The 13,164-nt window shown below is 41.0% G+C and overlaps 2 protein-coding genes across 3 annotated transcripts in view; both read right to left on the reverse strand.

Moving 5' to 3' along the window:
- Positions 1 to 1,683: 1,683 nt before the first annotated feature.
- LOC115597727 (GTPase IMAP family member 9-like) lies at positions 1,684 to 5,622 on the reverse strand. The gene is made up of 2 exons (XM_030443953.1): positions 5,523 to 5,622; positions 1,684 to 5,096 (listed from the first exon to the last, which is right to left on the reverse strand). The coding sequence occupies exons 1-2, from the start codon at positions 5,575 to 5,577 to the stop codon at positions 4,042 to 4,044; spliced, it is 1,110 nt and encodes a 369-aa protein (XP_030299813.1). The 5' UTR covers positions 5,578 to 5,622; the 3' UTR covers positions 1,684 to 4,041.
- A 1,922-nt stretch (positions 5,623 to 7,544) lies between these two features.
- Positions 7,545 to 13,164, reverse strand: part of ppp1r37 (protein phosphatase 1, regulatory subunit 37) — a 52,578-nt gene continuing 46,958 nt past the window's right edge. For both annotated transcript variants that reach the window (XM_030443930.1, XM_030443940.1), the window contains exons 12-13: positions 13,034 to 13,119; positions 7,545 to 12,409 (exon numbers count right to left, since the gene is read on the reverse strand). In XM_030443930.1, the coding sequence (XP_030299790.1) occupies positions 13,043 to 13,119 (77 nt within the window). In that variant the 3' untranslated portion in view covers positions 7,545 to 12,409; positions 13,034 to 13,042. The remainder of the gene's footprint in view (positions 12,410 to 13,033; positions 13,120 to 13,164) is intronic.

The raw sequence follows: 13,164 nt of genomic DNA on the forward strand, positions 1-13,164 counted from the left end.
AGGCTGAGAAGATCTGAATAGAAAATAAACTGAGCTCTAAATCAAAGTTTCTGTGGTGGTGATACTGTGTGTTAGTGAAAATGGAACACTTGGCACAGAAAGTGAAGATTGGGAAGAGTAAGTGCAATTGTTTAGAGGAAGAAGAAGTAGATGAAAGAAAAGGAGATGGAGAAGAAGACGAAGGCCACAACCTCAGCGGCAGATCCATTTAAATGCCACTCTCATGTCTGATTCTATTTCCAGCAGCCATTTAACTTAGCTTAGCATAAAGACTTGAAACAGGAGAGAAACCACTTGCCTGGCTATATCCATTATAAAAAAATAACAATAAAAAAAAGAACAGGGGGTACGGTTCTAGGCAATTGGCAGGGAGCAGTAACTTTCTTCAAGTTTTGTTGTCACTGTGAAGTTGCAAGGCCACCGGCTGGTCTTTATGCTAAGCTAAGCTAATTGGCTGCTAGGCGTAGCGTCATATTTAACGCACAGCAATGAGAGAGGGATCGATCTTCTCATCAATCTCTGCAAGTAAATAAAATAGGCGTGATCTCATTTCACAAAATGTCAAATAATTGTGTCAACAGGCTCAGAAATCCACACAAAAGTGAATGATTTGTAAATGCAGCTTTAGCTGGAAAAAAACAAAAACCCAAAGGACTGTGTTACATGTTAGAAACATTTGAATTATGTGGGATCTGTATGTGTTGAAGGCTTTCATAAAATCCTAGTTAAATTACTTCTGACTGTCTCATAATCCCTGTGCTGTTGCAGAGGGAGTGGATTAATGCAGTCTGGAATGCCTTCAGAGAAAACCTACAGTAACACGTAGTGTACAGAGCACAGCTCCCACCCTGAACTCCACTCCCTGCCACCACTACACTCCCTCCACTCCAGGAGACGTGAACCCACCTGCCCTGGACTGAGGGAGTGAAGGTCCTACTGACTGTGGGGTGTGGTGCTCATGTTGGGGGTCTTTGTTTTCTTGGAATATGTTTGTAAAGGAATGAACAGACATTCGAAAACTGATTGATCGAAAACTGATTGAGATGAAATAACTTTTCCGTTTAGTGAATTACATCAACAACTGTTAGAGAGATTTTCATGATATTTGGTTCAGACATTCACATCCACCTCAGGACACGTTATTAAAACTTAGTGACCTCCTCCAAAAGGTTTGCAAAGTGAGAAAACCACACCAAAGGGAGTTACTCTCTCCCACAGAAAACACTGCTCCTGCACTCCCTGAAACACCTGGTTTGGAGTTGAGCCTTTACTTCCGTAACTTGTGTGTCACAGACGTTCTGAACACGTCTTGTGGCTAAATGGGAGCATTTGTGACACACTGTAAAAAGGGTCCTGCACTCATGAGAAAAATTTGTTTTTTGAAAATTAAAGCCTGTAAACCCATTCTTTTAATAGTATGAACCTGAAAATTAGCATAACATGACCCCTTTGCATCGTAGCCCTCTAAATAAGAACCGATTAGACACTGATGTGGAGGTAATGTTATAGTTCGCTTCCAGTGGGTCTCCTCTAGTGAGGAAATTAGACTCAACCTAATTCTTTAGAAATGTGAGCAAACATCTCTTTCAGCGATACTGCTCTGCTAGTTAAACACATACGCTAACGGTCAAAACTATATCATGTTTAACACAGGGCCGAAAACAAACGTTCAGGACTGAAAGGTAGGTTTCACATTAATTATTTATTAGAATCATACACACAACGTCATCTATGTGAGAACATGTGTCAGACTTCATCACACTTTATCAATACTTACATCTGAATACATCTTTATTCTGTTTGCATCATCCCTCATGAAAACTGACACCACCATGACATAAACGACAAAAATAAAAACACATTAAATTCCATTAACAAAGAAAAAGCGAAAGTGATTTAAATTTTAGGCCATTTAGCAGACGCTTTTTGTCCAAAGGGACTTACAGTAATTCATACATACAGCCATAATGGTGGCGATGGCTGCCATGCAATGTGTCGACCAGCACATCAGGAGCAGTTTGGGGTTCAGTATCTTGCCTAAGGACACTTCAACATGCAGACCAGGGGAATTGAACCAGCGACCTTCCAATAACAACACACCGGCTCTACCCCTGAAGCACAGCTGCCGCTTTTTTTACAGATACAAAAGGTTATACCGTCTATAAGCAATACCAGCAAAACTGTTTCAGCAGATAGTTAAGATTGAGACTCAACAAACAAGCAAAAGAAATCAATAATAATTATGAATATGTGGATTGTAAGTTATAAAAGATAAATCAGTTCTTTATGATTGTTCAAGAGCTCAAAGGTCAAACAAAGAATCACAAACTCATAACTGTCAGACTGAAAAGCACAAAGCAAAAATCTATCAAAATAATCAATTAACTCACACACAATAATTAACCTTCAATAAAACCATATACAAACCACTATTTGTGCTTAACTATTGAGATCTAGTTCTGAATAACAGGAGTAATAAAAAAAAATAATATCAACTGTGCTGCAGTTTGAAGTCCATCCGTTTTAAACACCCAGGCAATGTGATCTAGTTTAAATGAGGAGACAGCGTGCCACATGTTCAGTCTCTCCTGATGAAACTGATAGTTTAAATCTCAAGAAAGAAACATGCCAGAAATTGTTTAATAGTGTGAAAAGAGAAAGGCTGCATCTAAATCTCCCCCTCTGGACTCGTGGACTGAGGCCTTGCAGACTAGGGATGCAACGGTACAGTTTTCCCATGGTTCGGTATGCATCACGGTTTTTGGGCCAAGCTAACGGTACGGTTTCAATACCTTAATATAAAACTACTCAGACTAGCAAAGGCAATATTGCATTGTAAAAATAATTGCACAATTCTTTGTGCATTGTCTGTGGTTACAGGAATTTGGATATTTGCTCTCTCTAGCTTCCATTCAGTAACTGCATGCAATTGTTCTTCAGCCAGGTGTTCACTTGTGTGGCTCTCATACAGTGGATGAGTCTGCAGCACAAAGCCCCTCATTTCCCAATCAAGTATCAGGGCTCTCCCCAGAAGTTTTTAGTGTACCGTTAGCATCCGTTCATCCGTCCGTCCCCGGGCTCCTCGCCGTCAGCCGGGGGACGGACGGACGAACGGACGCTCGTCACCGTCAGCCGTGGGGCGCTTTTTTTACGAGAAGACCGAGGCAGCCCACAAACACCCGCTATAAAGCAGCTAACATTGAAAATGAGTATAGCGGCGCAGCGTTGTTCACGGGAGGTCCAGCTATCGGTGGAGAGAGCAAGGTAGGGTGCTTGCCTCAGTTCGTTTTCAATATCCCCCAGCATACTTCATAAAGTTCTGGGATCACTTTACTACTAAAATGGGTGAGAGGCACAGAGTTTTGAAAAAGTTTTGTGACGGGGAAACGCCGTTGTGCACTGAACCAAACAGGGCGTATTGAACGGTTCGGTAAAATACCGAATATTGTTGCATCCCTATTGCAGACTCAGGTTGGACGTATTGTGACCTGTTCACCGCAAGACTAATATACTGTAAGCCGCTGATAGACAGGCCTATACGACCTCTATGACATTTACTTCTACATATTTCTGTACCATGATGTGGTTAAATATAATTTGTGGACTACAAGACTCAAGGAACGTTTAAATAAAGTCATTATTGTTTCACACATTCAAAATAAGTTCTACAACATTGCAGCTCTAAGTAGACTTATTAGAAGTCTGCAGAAAGTCTGCTTGATGCCCCTTGTGGACTGGATAAACTGTGGGTCTGGACAGCTGCTATCACTTGCAGATTTCCCGCGAACAAAGAGCATAAGAGCTGAGAGAGAAGTTTAAACTCCGCCTAATTTCTCAACCCCACACAGCTGACCAATTACTGAGTCAGGATTGACCCCCATCCCCCCAATCTAATGTTAAAAGGGTGTTTTGGAGAAAGAGTTTCTGGACAAACTTTCTGATTTTGGCATTATAGAGAACTGATTCAGCTCCTTCTGTCTATGAGCTTTATATTACATGATGATTATGATTATGATTTGCACGCTAATTGTTCATTTTTGATTACTCTGAATCCTTTGGGAATTTGGCTTCGACTTCGGCTTCGACTATGGCCTCAGCCTCAGCCTCGGCCGTAACTTTGACTTTGGCTTTGGCTGTGAATTTGGCTTTGAATTTGGCCTTGACTTTGACTCCGTCGATGCCAACAGCAGCTGTGCAAAGAGCTGTGCCAACTGCAGCTCCAACTACACCTCCAACAAAGACCGCACCTTTGCCTACAGAGACATATTTAGCTGTGATTACTGCTCCAGCTGCACCTCCAATTATCAGGCCTGCTGCGATGAGGAAGAGTTCAAAAAAATGATCATATACGAATTTGGATACTTGTTTGTCACTAGCTGACACACCTGTCTCACCTGCAGCCTCACTTGTTTGAACTGTCTCAGCCGACATGCTCCTTCCCTCATTTTCAACCCTGTCAGGGTTAGGGTTAGGCTTGAACCTGTTATTGGTGAAGTGCTGTCCTCCATTACCCTCGACCATCGCATCTATCTTATTCAGAAGGTTTCTAACTTGCTCTTGGTTTTTCCTGTCTCCGTTATCCAGCACACAGAATCTACCACCACACATGGAGACCAGTTTTGACACATGTTGAGCATTTTTGGACCCGGAATGGATCAAATCATCAATGGACCTGCCTTTCAATCCATTTCCATGAGTGAAAAGGACCATGGAGTACTGACGAGCACTACAAACCTCACTGTCAAACACTTTTGGAAGATGCTCAAACATTCGGACGTCTGCTGGTGTGATTCTGCCGAGTCTCACCACAAAGACAAAGGCATGTGGTCCTGGACTGGCCTCTACCAACGACTGCATGATCGCCGTGAACAGCTGTTCAAGGGTCAGACCTTCATCAGTGAATCCTGGAGTGTCCACCACTGTGACCTGACAACCCTCCACTATGGCTGATTTAGAGACAGCCTCTGCGGTGACTGGATCAAAGCAACAGTCTGATTCAAACTGATCTGACCCCAGGATGGTGTTTCCTGATGCACTTTTTCCTACTCCAGGTTGACCGAGCAGCACAATCCTCCTGACTGTCTTGGGATGTGCATCTGGAGGAAAGAAAACACAGAGAGATGTCAGATTATAGTACTGCAGGTAGTGCAAAACCCCTTTGGAATAAGAAGACTGCAGACTACTCAAAATTGTAGACTCACAAAAAACATGAAAAAACTATTTCCCACAAACTGGGATTAGTAAAAAACAAAACATTATTTCTCTCTATTGGGAATGGAGGAAAGTGCTTATATGCAGAGGATGTGCCTATGTGTCGTGATTATTGTTTAACTGCCGGAGAAGAAATTAGGCTTGTGTGTACACAGTTTTAATATAAATCTACATAGAGGTTTGTTTGGTGCCTGTAGCCGACTTCACTCACTGCACAGTGGGACTGTGTAGAAGTCAATATCACAAAAAAGAACTCGGGCAGACAAGCTGATGAACTGATGCACAGTCAATCAGGTCATTCACTTACTGACCGTTTATGGGGTGGCCTGCACCTTTGCCAACTCCTGAATTTCCCAGACGGACCATGGTGAGATCTGGATCCGTGTTTAGGAAGCACAAAAACCTGGTGGAGACAACAGAAAGAGGTTAGAAAGGTTGGAAACTCTGAGAAGTATTTCTGGAGAAAGTTTGAAAATACATTTATACAAAGACGAAAAAGAAAAAAAGATCTGATAATTGTCAACTTTCATACCATGCTATACCTTGGAAATGTCAATATCTATCTATCTATCTATCTATCTATCTATCTATCTATCTACATATCACATGTAAAATGTCCATTTGACCATTTTTTTGGCAATATCTTAAGTTTTGGCTTCACCATCCCTGACACAACTTTATCAAACTGTATAATCAGTAAAAACATTAAAGTTGCTCATACACAGTCGTGTCGGACAAGACGACACATCAGACAAAGCTTCGTGTATCACAATTGTCAGAACGAGCAAATACGATTCTGTTGAGTACTTTTCTTTCCACATAAAGTATTTTTACTCTCCAGTACAATACAACCGAAGTGTTGTTGTCAACTAAAAAACACTTAAAATCCAGTGAAGCATGAGGCTGTCAAAATGAAACCAAAACTAAAAACAAATTGACATATAATGCTTACCTTTATCCATTGAGCATATTGTAGATTTTGTGTTTAGGATAGTCAATCTGTTTGTTAATATGTCTATTAATCTTGTCACACTGCACGTGTATTGTTAGCCCTTATAATATTTGCATTATTTCACACTGTGTAGACTGATGGAACAGCTGGGCCTACACCAAACAACAAAGACAGAGACAAACATGCCTATCCAATCATATCTAAACTGAAAACCGTGATTCTTTGGATTAAGAAGACGATATAACATCAAATATGGCACATTAATACAAAAAAGACTGAGAGACACCAACCTGACCCCTGTCCAGTGAAAGGTATGTCCTCGTTTACGTCATCAAGTTAAATAGATTCAGCTGCACCACTTCCTAAAATAACATTCAAAATAAAATCCCCCTTGGTCTTCGTCCAGATAGATTATTGATTCATCTGATTTATCTTTCTGTGCACAGATCTCTTCTGTCCAGCTGTTGTCAGATTTGCCCTGTCTGTCACCGAGACTCTCCATGTTTCTGTCCTTCACCTTTACAGAGAATTACATCTAAAAAACATTTGAGAATTAAATTTTTCAAGTATTTTTAATGATAAAACAATAGATTATTTGAAGAATTGCTGCCTCCTAGGCTACCAATTCAGCAATTTTTGTTTTTAATGAGTCTTTTCACATCCAAGCGCTACAGAACTACAAGTCCCTACAGTCATGTATAGATGGAAACTGCTATATTCAAAACAATGTTTTTCTACCATTTAAAATGCAACCATGTATATGATGTACATAAAACTATCAAATATATGATAGAAATGATATTAAATAAGGCACTGGTGTCACAACATGACAAAAGTCTATTATTTTGAATTTAAAATCACTTCACTTCCATTTACGCATTCCCTGAAGAAATAACTTCCTCTTCAGATCTTGTGTGAAACTTTCAGTCCTTGTCAGATCAAATCAAATCAATTCATATAGCCTAAAATCACACAACCAGTGCCTTAGCAGGCTTTACAGTCTGTACAGTGAACAACGTCTCTGTCCTGAGATTCCAGCGAGGATAAACTTGCCATGTTGAAAAACAAACAGGGCAAAAATAACAAAACCTGGAGTGACCTACTTTATTAGTAGGGAATAGTGAAAAGCAGAATATAAATGGCTTGAATTACATGAATTAGTGAGTTTTACATAATTGAAAACATGTCGTCTGATGCCGTGAAGCAGCCATTTTGAATAATGCACTCTTCATGAATACTGTCACTGGTGTCACCTTCCTTGACTGACTCTTCAACTGTTCACCCCGGGGTGCACAATCACATGTTTCACATCAATGTGGACAGAGGCTAAGCCTTGAGGGAGAGGAGTCAAAGAAAACAAAGAACAGGATGCCCACAGGACGTCAGCAAATGTTTTATTTCAACCAGAATGTATTTTACAGGAATCCCAACACGACCATATCTCCTCGGTGCCTCCCGTGGAGTTATAAGAACCACAAGTCACAATGTTTCTGACCCGACACAAAAGCAAAATACAGTCACTGTATGGCGGGTTTGTGTGTGTGAAAACAGGCTTTTATCCAGTAACAGGAATGATTAAACTCACTGTGATATGAGACCCTTATGTATTGCAGTATGGATGTTTTGTCTGAGCCTGACTGCAGCTTCGCACAACATCTTTACTAACCAGCAGTTTTAACTGCTGACAAAACAACTCCCTTTTGCTCAAAACTCTAAACATCCTAACAAGTGTTTCAAAGGGGAAAACATATCAAAGTATGAAGAGAGAGAGTCAGAGCAAGTCTGAGTGAAAGAATTAAGGTAACTTTAAAGCAACATTATGTAGAAATTGGCATTTTTATGTGAGTTTGCAGTTTCTGAGCGCAACGCCACTGTTGTCAACACTAAATCCCACGTCTGTAACAATTTGTCAGACATAATGTAGGCACTGACTTCAAACAAAAACTCATGACGTCATAACAATGTTTTATGTTGGAAACTTGTATGTTGAAGTAAACGCGTGTAACGCTGATTTAGAAGCTGATATTCTAAGGTACAAAAGTTAAGGGACGGGAAGCATGAAACACATTTATCCAAAAGCACAATCTTTCTCTCACCTTACTCAAAGTGCTCATGCTGCCTTTCCAGAGAAGAAACGTGTTGTCAGTGATCAGAATCAGGCAGCAATAAACAAAACAAAGGTTTCTAGTAGATAGTGTTTTCTGTGTAGAAGGTAAAAGATCATTTAGAATTCAACAAAACTGCACTGACAAAAGGACTGTGTTATATGATCGAGACATTTGACTCAGAGGTTGTCTGTAAGTGTTGAAGGCTCCAGAAAGTCCCATTTTAATAACTCCGTCTCATAATCTCCCTCCACGTGCTGTTGCAGAGGGAGTGGATTAATGCAGTCTGGAATGCCTTCAGAGAAAACCTACAGTAACACGTAGTGTACAGAGCACAGCTCCCACCCTGAACTCCACTCCCTGCCACCACTACACTCCCTCCACTCCAGGAGACGTGAACCCACCTGCCCTGGACTGAGGGAGTGAAGGTCCTACTGACTGTGGGGTGTGGTGCTCATGTTGGGGGTCTTTGTATGGAGGGAATGAGGAGAAAACATTTGCCCAAGATTCCCAGATTGGAATTTAGGGAAGCAAAAACATCTTATTCTGCCTTATTTTACATTACACATGTAGTTCTGTAGCCGTGTGAGAAGCATTTCTTTACGGCACTACTGACCGGTGCACCACTTTTGGTCCAGACTGAAATATCTCAACAACTATCGCAGGAATGTCATGAATTTATGGACACAAATTCATGGTGGTAAGATGATGGAAACCTTTGGTGACCCACTGAGTTTTCCTCTGGCGCCACCATCAGCTTAACTTTTGCAGATTTAGTGAAACTTCCTGACGGCTACTTGCTGTGTCTCAATTCAGGGTCTGCATCCTTCGATGGCCGCATTTGAAGGCCAGTTACTTTACAACGCTGAGCAAAGGCTGTCCCAATTTGAAGGCTCCTCCAAATGCAGCCGTCTTTTCCCTCTTTTTGGAGGATGCACCGTTACTGTCCTTCATGGCCTCACATATAACAAGATTCTTTTGTGTGCCTGAAAAAAGAAGAAAGCAAAAATGGCGACATCACGTGGCGTAGATAGTCACTTTCGCGGGGCTGGGTGGCAGAAATTGTGACGTGAGGGTAAAACATCTGGTGATGCAACCAGGAACTGCTCCAAAGGCTAGACCGTCCCATTTAACAATGGTCGACGTGGTTAAGGTCTCTCTGAAGGACTCGCCTTCGAAGACCGCAAAGGCCGGGTCCTTTGAAGGATGCAGACCCTGAATTGAGACACAGCAATTGAATAGTCTGCTATGACATTTGGTTCTGTCATTCATGTCCCCCTCAGGATATCTGTGATAACTTTGGTTGACTGATGTTGGAGCGAACAAATGAGATGTCAAACTCATTCTTTGAGCAAAAGTTTGAAAAAGCAAAAACATCTCTCTCAGTGATATTGCTCTGTTCGTTACACACACAAACTAATGGTCAAGTGCAATTTTATAAGACGAGCGGGGTAAGCCCGTCACCTCAGGTTACAATCAGTCGGATAAATAAGGAAACCTAGCCCGGGCTCCAGAGAAGTCGTCAAAAATATGTTCTCTTTTTTCACAGAAAGAGGAAAGAGATTTTGATTTTGACATAAAATTACACAAGACGAATAATTACCAGTGAACTACCAAACAACGCGAGAAGATTATGCCGGAATTTTAATTTTTGGGGTGAACTTATCCTTTATTCATGTCTGCACCTAAAGTTATCTTCACATCATATAAGTACTATAAGTATCTGACTTGTATTGGGTTGCAGAATCCTGTTTTTTCAGTCCACAAGTTGGGAACCACCGGCAGGTTTCTGCTTTATTACCATATGAAGAGACTGATGCCTCACTGCAACTACTGAGTCTCGATTACTCACTCTAACATTTATGTTTTAATCGAGCTAGTATACATCTGATTTTGGTACAGATCAACAGAAAATGACAATAAAAAGACAACGTAAATAGGAACTGAACCTTTTTCTATTGATTGTTTTTAAATAAATGAAATAAAGACTCTAATCCAAGCAAAAGTGGCATCGAATTAAACATTTTCGCAAAGGTTGACAATATCACATATTACAAAGAGTCGCCAGTTGTGTGCAGAGTTGAGACACTTGGAAGAGCCAGACTGAGTGATGTCATTGAAACATTCAGTCATGTCATTAGTCATTACATGCATTTATTTGAGAGGAACAAATTTTGCCATACATATCTTTGTGATTACCAGCACATTTCAATTAAGTTAACAAATTATTATTAAAAATTTCTAAAAATTAAAGCATAACAAACAGTGGGGGTGGGGGGGAGCAAACTATCTGCTGGGTGGAGAGGAGCAGGAGGGTTGAATGCTGCTCCTTTTTAATAAGAAAAGAAAAAAATAAAAAATAAACAAACAACACACCTGCCTGTGTCTGCTTCAGGGAGGAATTCAAAGCAGGGTAAAACAGCAAACACGGTGACATTTTATGTAAAGTTTTACCGCTTTTTCTGGAAAATGCAGGACAGGAGTTGGATTTGAACATAGACACCAGCGCCTGTTGCACATGATGCTGCCCAGTTCTGTCGCCACTGGAGGAAAACAACAAAGCCACTGGCGCCCTCTAGTGTGTGTGTGTGTGTGTGTGTGTGTGTGTGTGTGTGTGTGTGTGTGTGTGGAGTTAAAACAAGGACTTCGATGTAAACTGTTGCAGTTTGCTGCATCCTTGTGTTTCCTGTCGTTACTGCACCCCGACTGTTACCGTGGTCCAACCATTCATATTTACCCTTTTCTCCCAACACAGATCACCCCCTCAAAAAAAAAAAAAAAAGGGAAAAAACAAAGTATTTGCTCTAGTTTGAATGTGAAATATACATCAAAAAATGGGGGTAATCTTTAAAAGCAACCCCATAATGGAAAAGAAAAGATAAAATGAAGAAGAAACAAGGAAAAATAAATCAGAAAAGGCTCATATAGCTATAAAATAAATACAAAATAACTGATTTCTCAAAGCAGCCAAACAAAAAGACTGAGTCTGAAGTGGTGAGTCTGAAGGCAACATGAATCATGATGAGAAGGAACGGAGAGATGAGATGGCACAGAGTACCAGAAGAAGAGTAAGACGGAGGGAGGAGGAAAGAGACAGAGCTGCTAAACACAACAATGACTGATCGAAACAAAAGCAATAATAGTGTCTGAAGTTGCAGAAAATAAAAGGACAAAATATATATTTCTTCCCATTTAACTGTGAATAACTCAATCAAAGCAGATGTCTTGCACTTCAACATTCGCAGAAGTGCTGGGGAGCAAATAACCGACTTTGTGACAAACAGCTGCAGCTCCTCCACGTCATATCTGAGGACCGGAGGGGGGATACCTGAGGGGCCAAAGTGAGCAGAGGAGGAGAAAACAGACGGGAGGGAGGTCACTTTGGCAGAGGTCCCTTGGAGTTTCTTTTTTATTTACCGCAGGGGGGAGAATGGTCAGGAGAGTGGGGGACACAGACATGAAACGTTGACATTTAAACAGACACGTTAACATCTTGAGTTTCCTCGGATATAAAAGCCTCTGACAGTGACCTACGTCCACCTCTAGAACAAGACTTTAAAGCCAGCAGGTCCACTCAGCAGGGTCCGGCACCGTTATTTTGTCCTCTGACTTGCGCCGTCAACCCCACATTTATCTTTATCACCGTTAAGTCTTTGTGTGTGCGTGTGTTGTGACATAAACTTTAATTGCTAGTTATTTCTACACATGAGAGAAAGTAGCGCTGTGAGAAAGGTCCTTGTTCTGTCTTTGGTTAGTGTTTTTTCCTCCCTCCGATGTCCCCCATCTCTCTTCTTTCTCACTCGCAGGTGGCTACTTGTTTGTAAAGACTGCAGATTGACAAAATGTAGTGATAACAGGGTGATTTTATTTCTTCTTATGTGCATATGTACGTGTGTGTCAGTGGTTGATGTAGTGTGGATGTAGAGGATTCCTTAATTGTCACAGCCGAGCTCGAGAGGATGATTTTGTCCATAATTTGCTTGTGTAGAGCTTTGACTGTAACACCATGTCTTCTGTCCTTTATGGAAAGGTTGTGTTGGTGGTAAAGTCAAAGAAACGGCAAAAACATTGTCGGGCTACCAGTCACGTAATAGAGCCAGACAAACAATCTGAGTGCTGATTTCTCCCGTCCTCACAGTCCCTGTGGGAGAGGAAGAGAACAGGGAACATTAGAATGCAGCATCGTTGTCTGTGACATAATGTAACGGTGGTTAGCGTTTCTGAATATCTTACAACTGAATGATCTTTGAGCGCTGCTTGAACAGAGAGGGATGGAAAAATAGTCACACTCCAATGTCTGGAACTTCAAACAAGTCATTCGAAGACTATTTTATTTTATTTCTATATCATATGATATCACATCATCATACACCGAGTCTACACAGGTCCTGTAGCAAAAGCAGCACAACAGCAAAGCAAAATGGCGGTTTATCTCGATTTGTTATCAGGTTATGGTTTGAATATTCAAGATTCAAAATCCAGAACAACTTTCTGTTAAATGATCCATAAAATTGTCGTCAACTACTCACCAATTGGATATTGTTTAAGGGAAGAAAGGCAGCTTAATTATAGGAGTGAAGAGAGGATTTTTATCGTTGTAATGAGGTTTTATCTGATGGAGTTATATAGAGATCTGCTTGTTCAGCATGAAGGCCAGAACAGAGATAAAGCACTTTTGAAGACAGTAAATTTTGCAGGATGAAGTCCCTGTTTCAGTACATGATCACGACTACTTTTCTTTTTGATTAAAAAAATAAATGTTTACCTCTCAGCCTCATGGTGCTTCTCTCCCCGTCTCCAAACTGGCTTCTAGCAGCAGCTCCTCCAGGTCTTGTCCACAGCTGACACTCACTAAAATACACAAGTCCAAACATGATACTCACATCCGGAACCAAC

This window comes from Sparus aurata, chromosome 2 (genome assembly GCF_900880675.1).
Source record: "Sparus aurata chromosome 2, fSpaAur1.1, whole genome shotgun sequence".
NCBI lineage: Eukaryota > Metazoa > Chordata > Actinopteri > Spariformes > Sparidae > Sparus > Sparus aurata.

Coding starts and splice junctions, on each gene's coding strand:
- LOC115597727 (XM_030443953.1), bottom strand. CDS start 5,577: ATGGTCCGTCTGGGAAATTCAGGAGTTGGCAAAGGTGCAGGCCACCCC. Junction 5,097..5,522: donor TGCAGGCCACCCCATAAACG/GTCAGTAAGTGA, acceptor TCTTTCCTCCAG/ATGCACATCCCAAGACAGTC.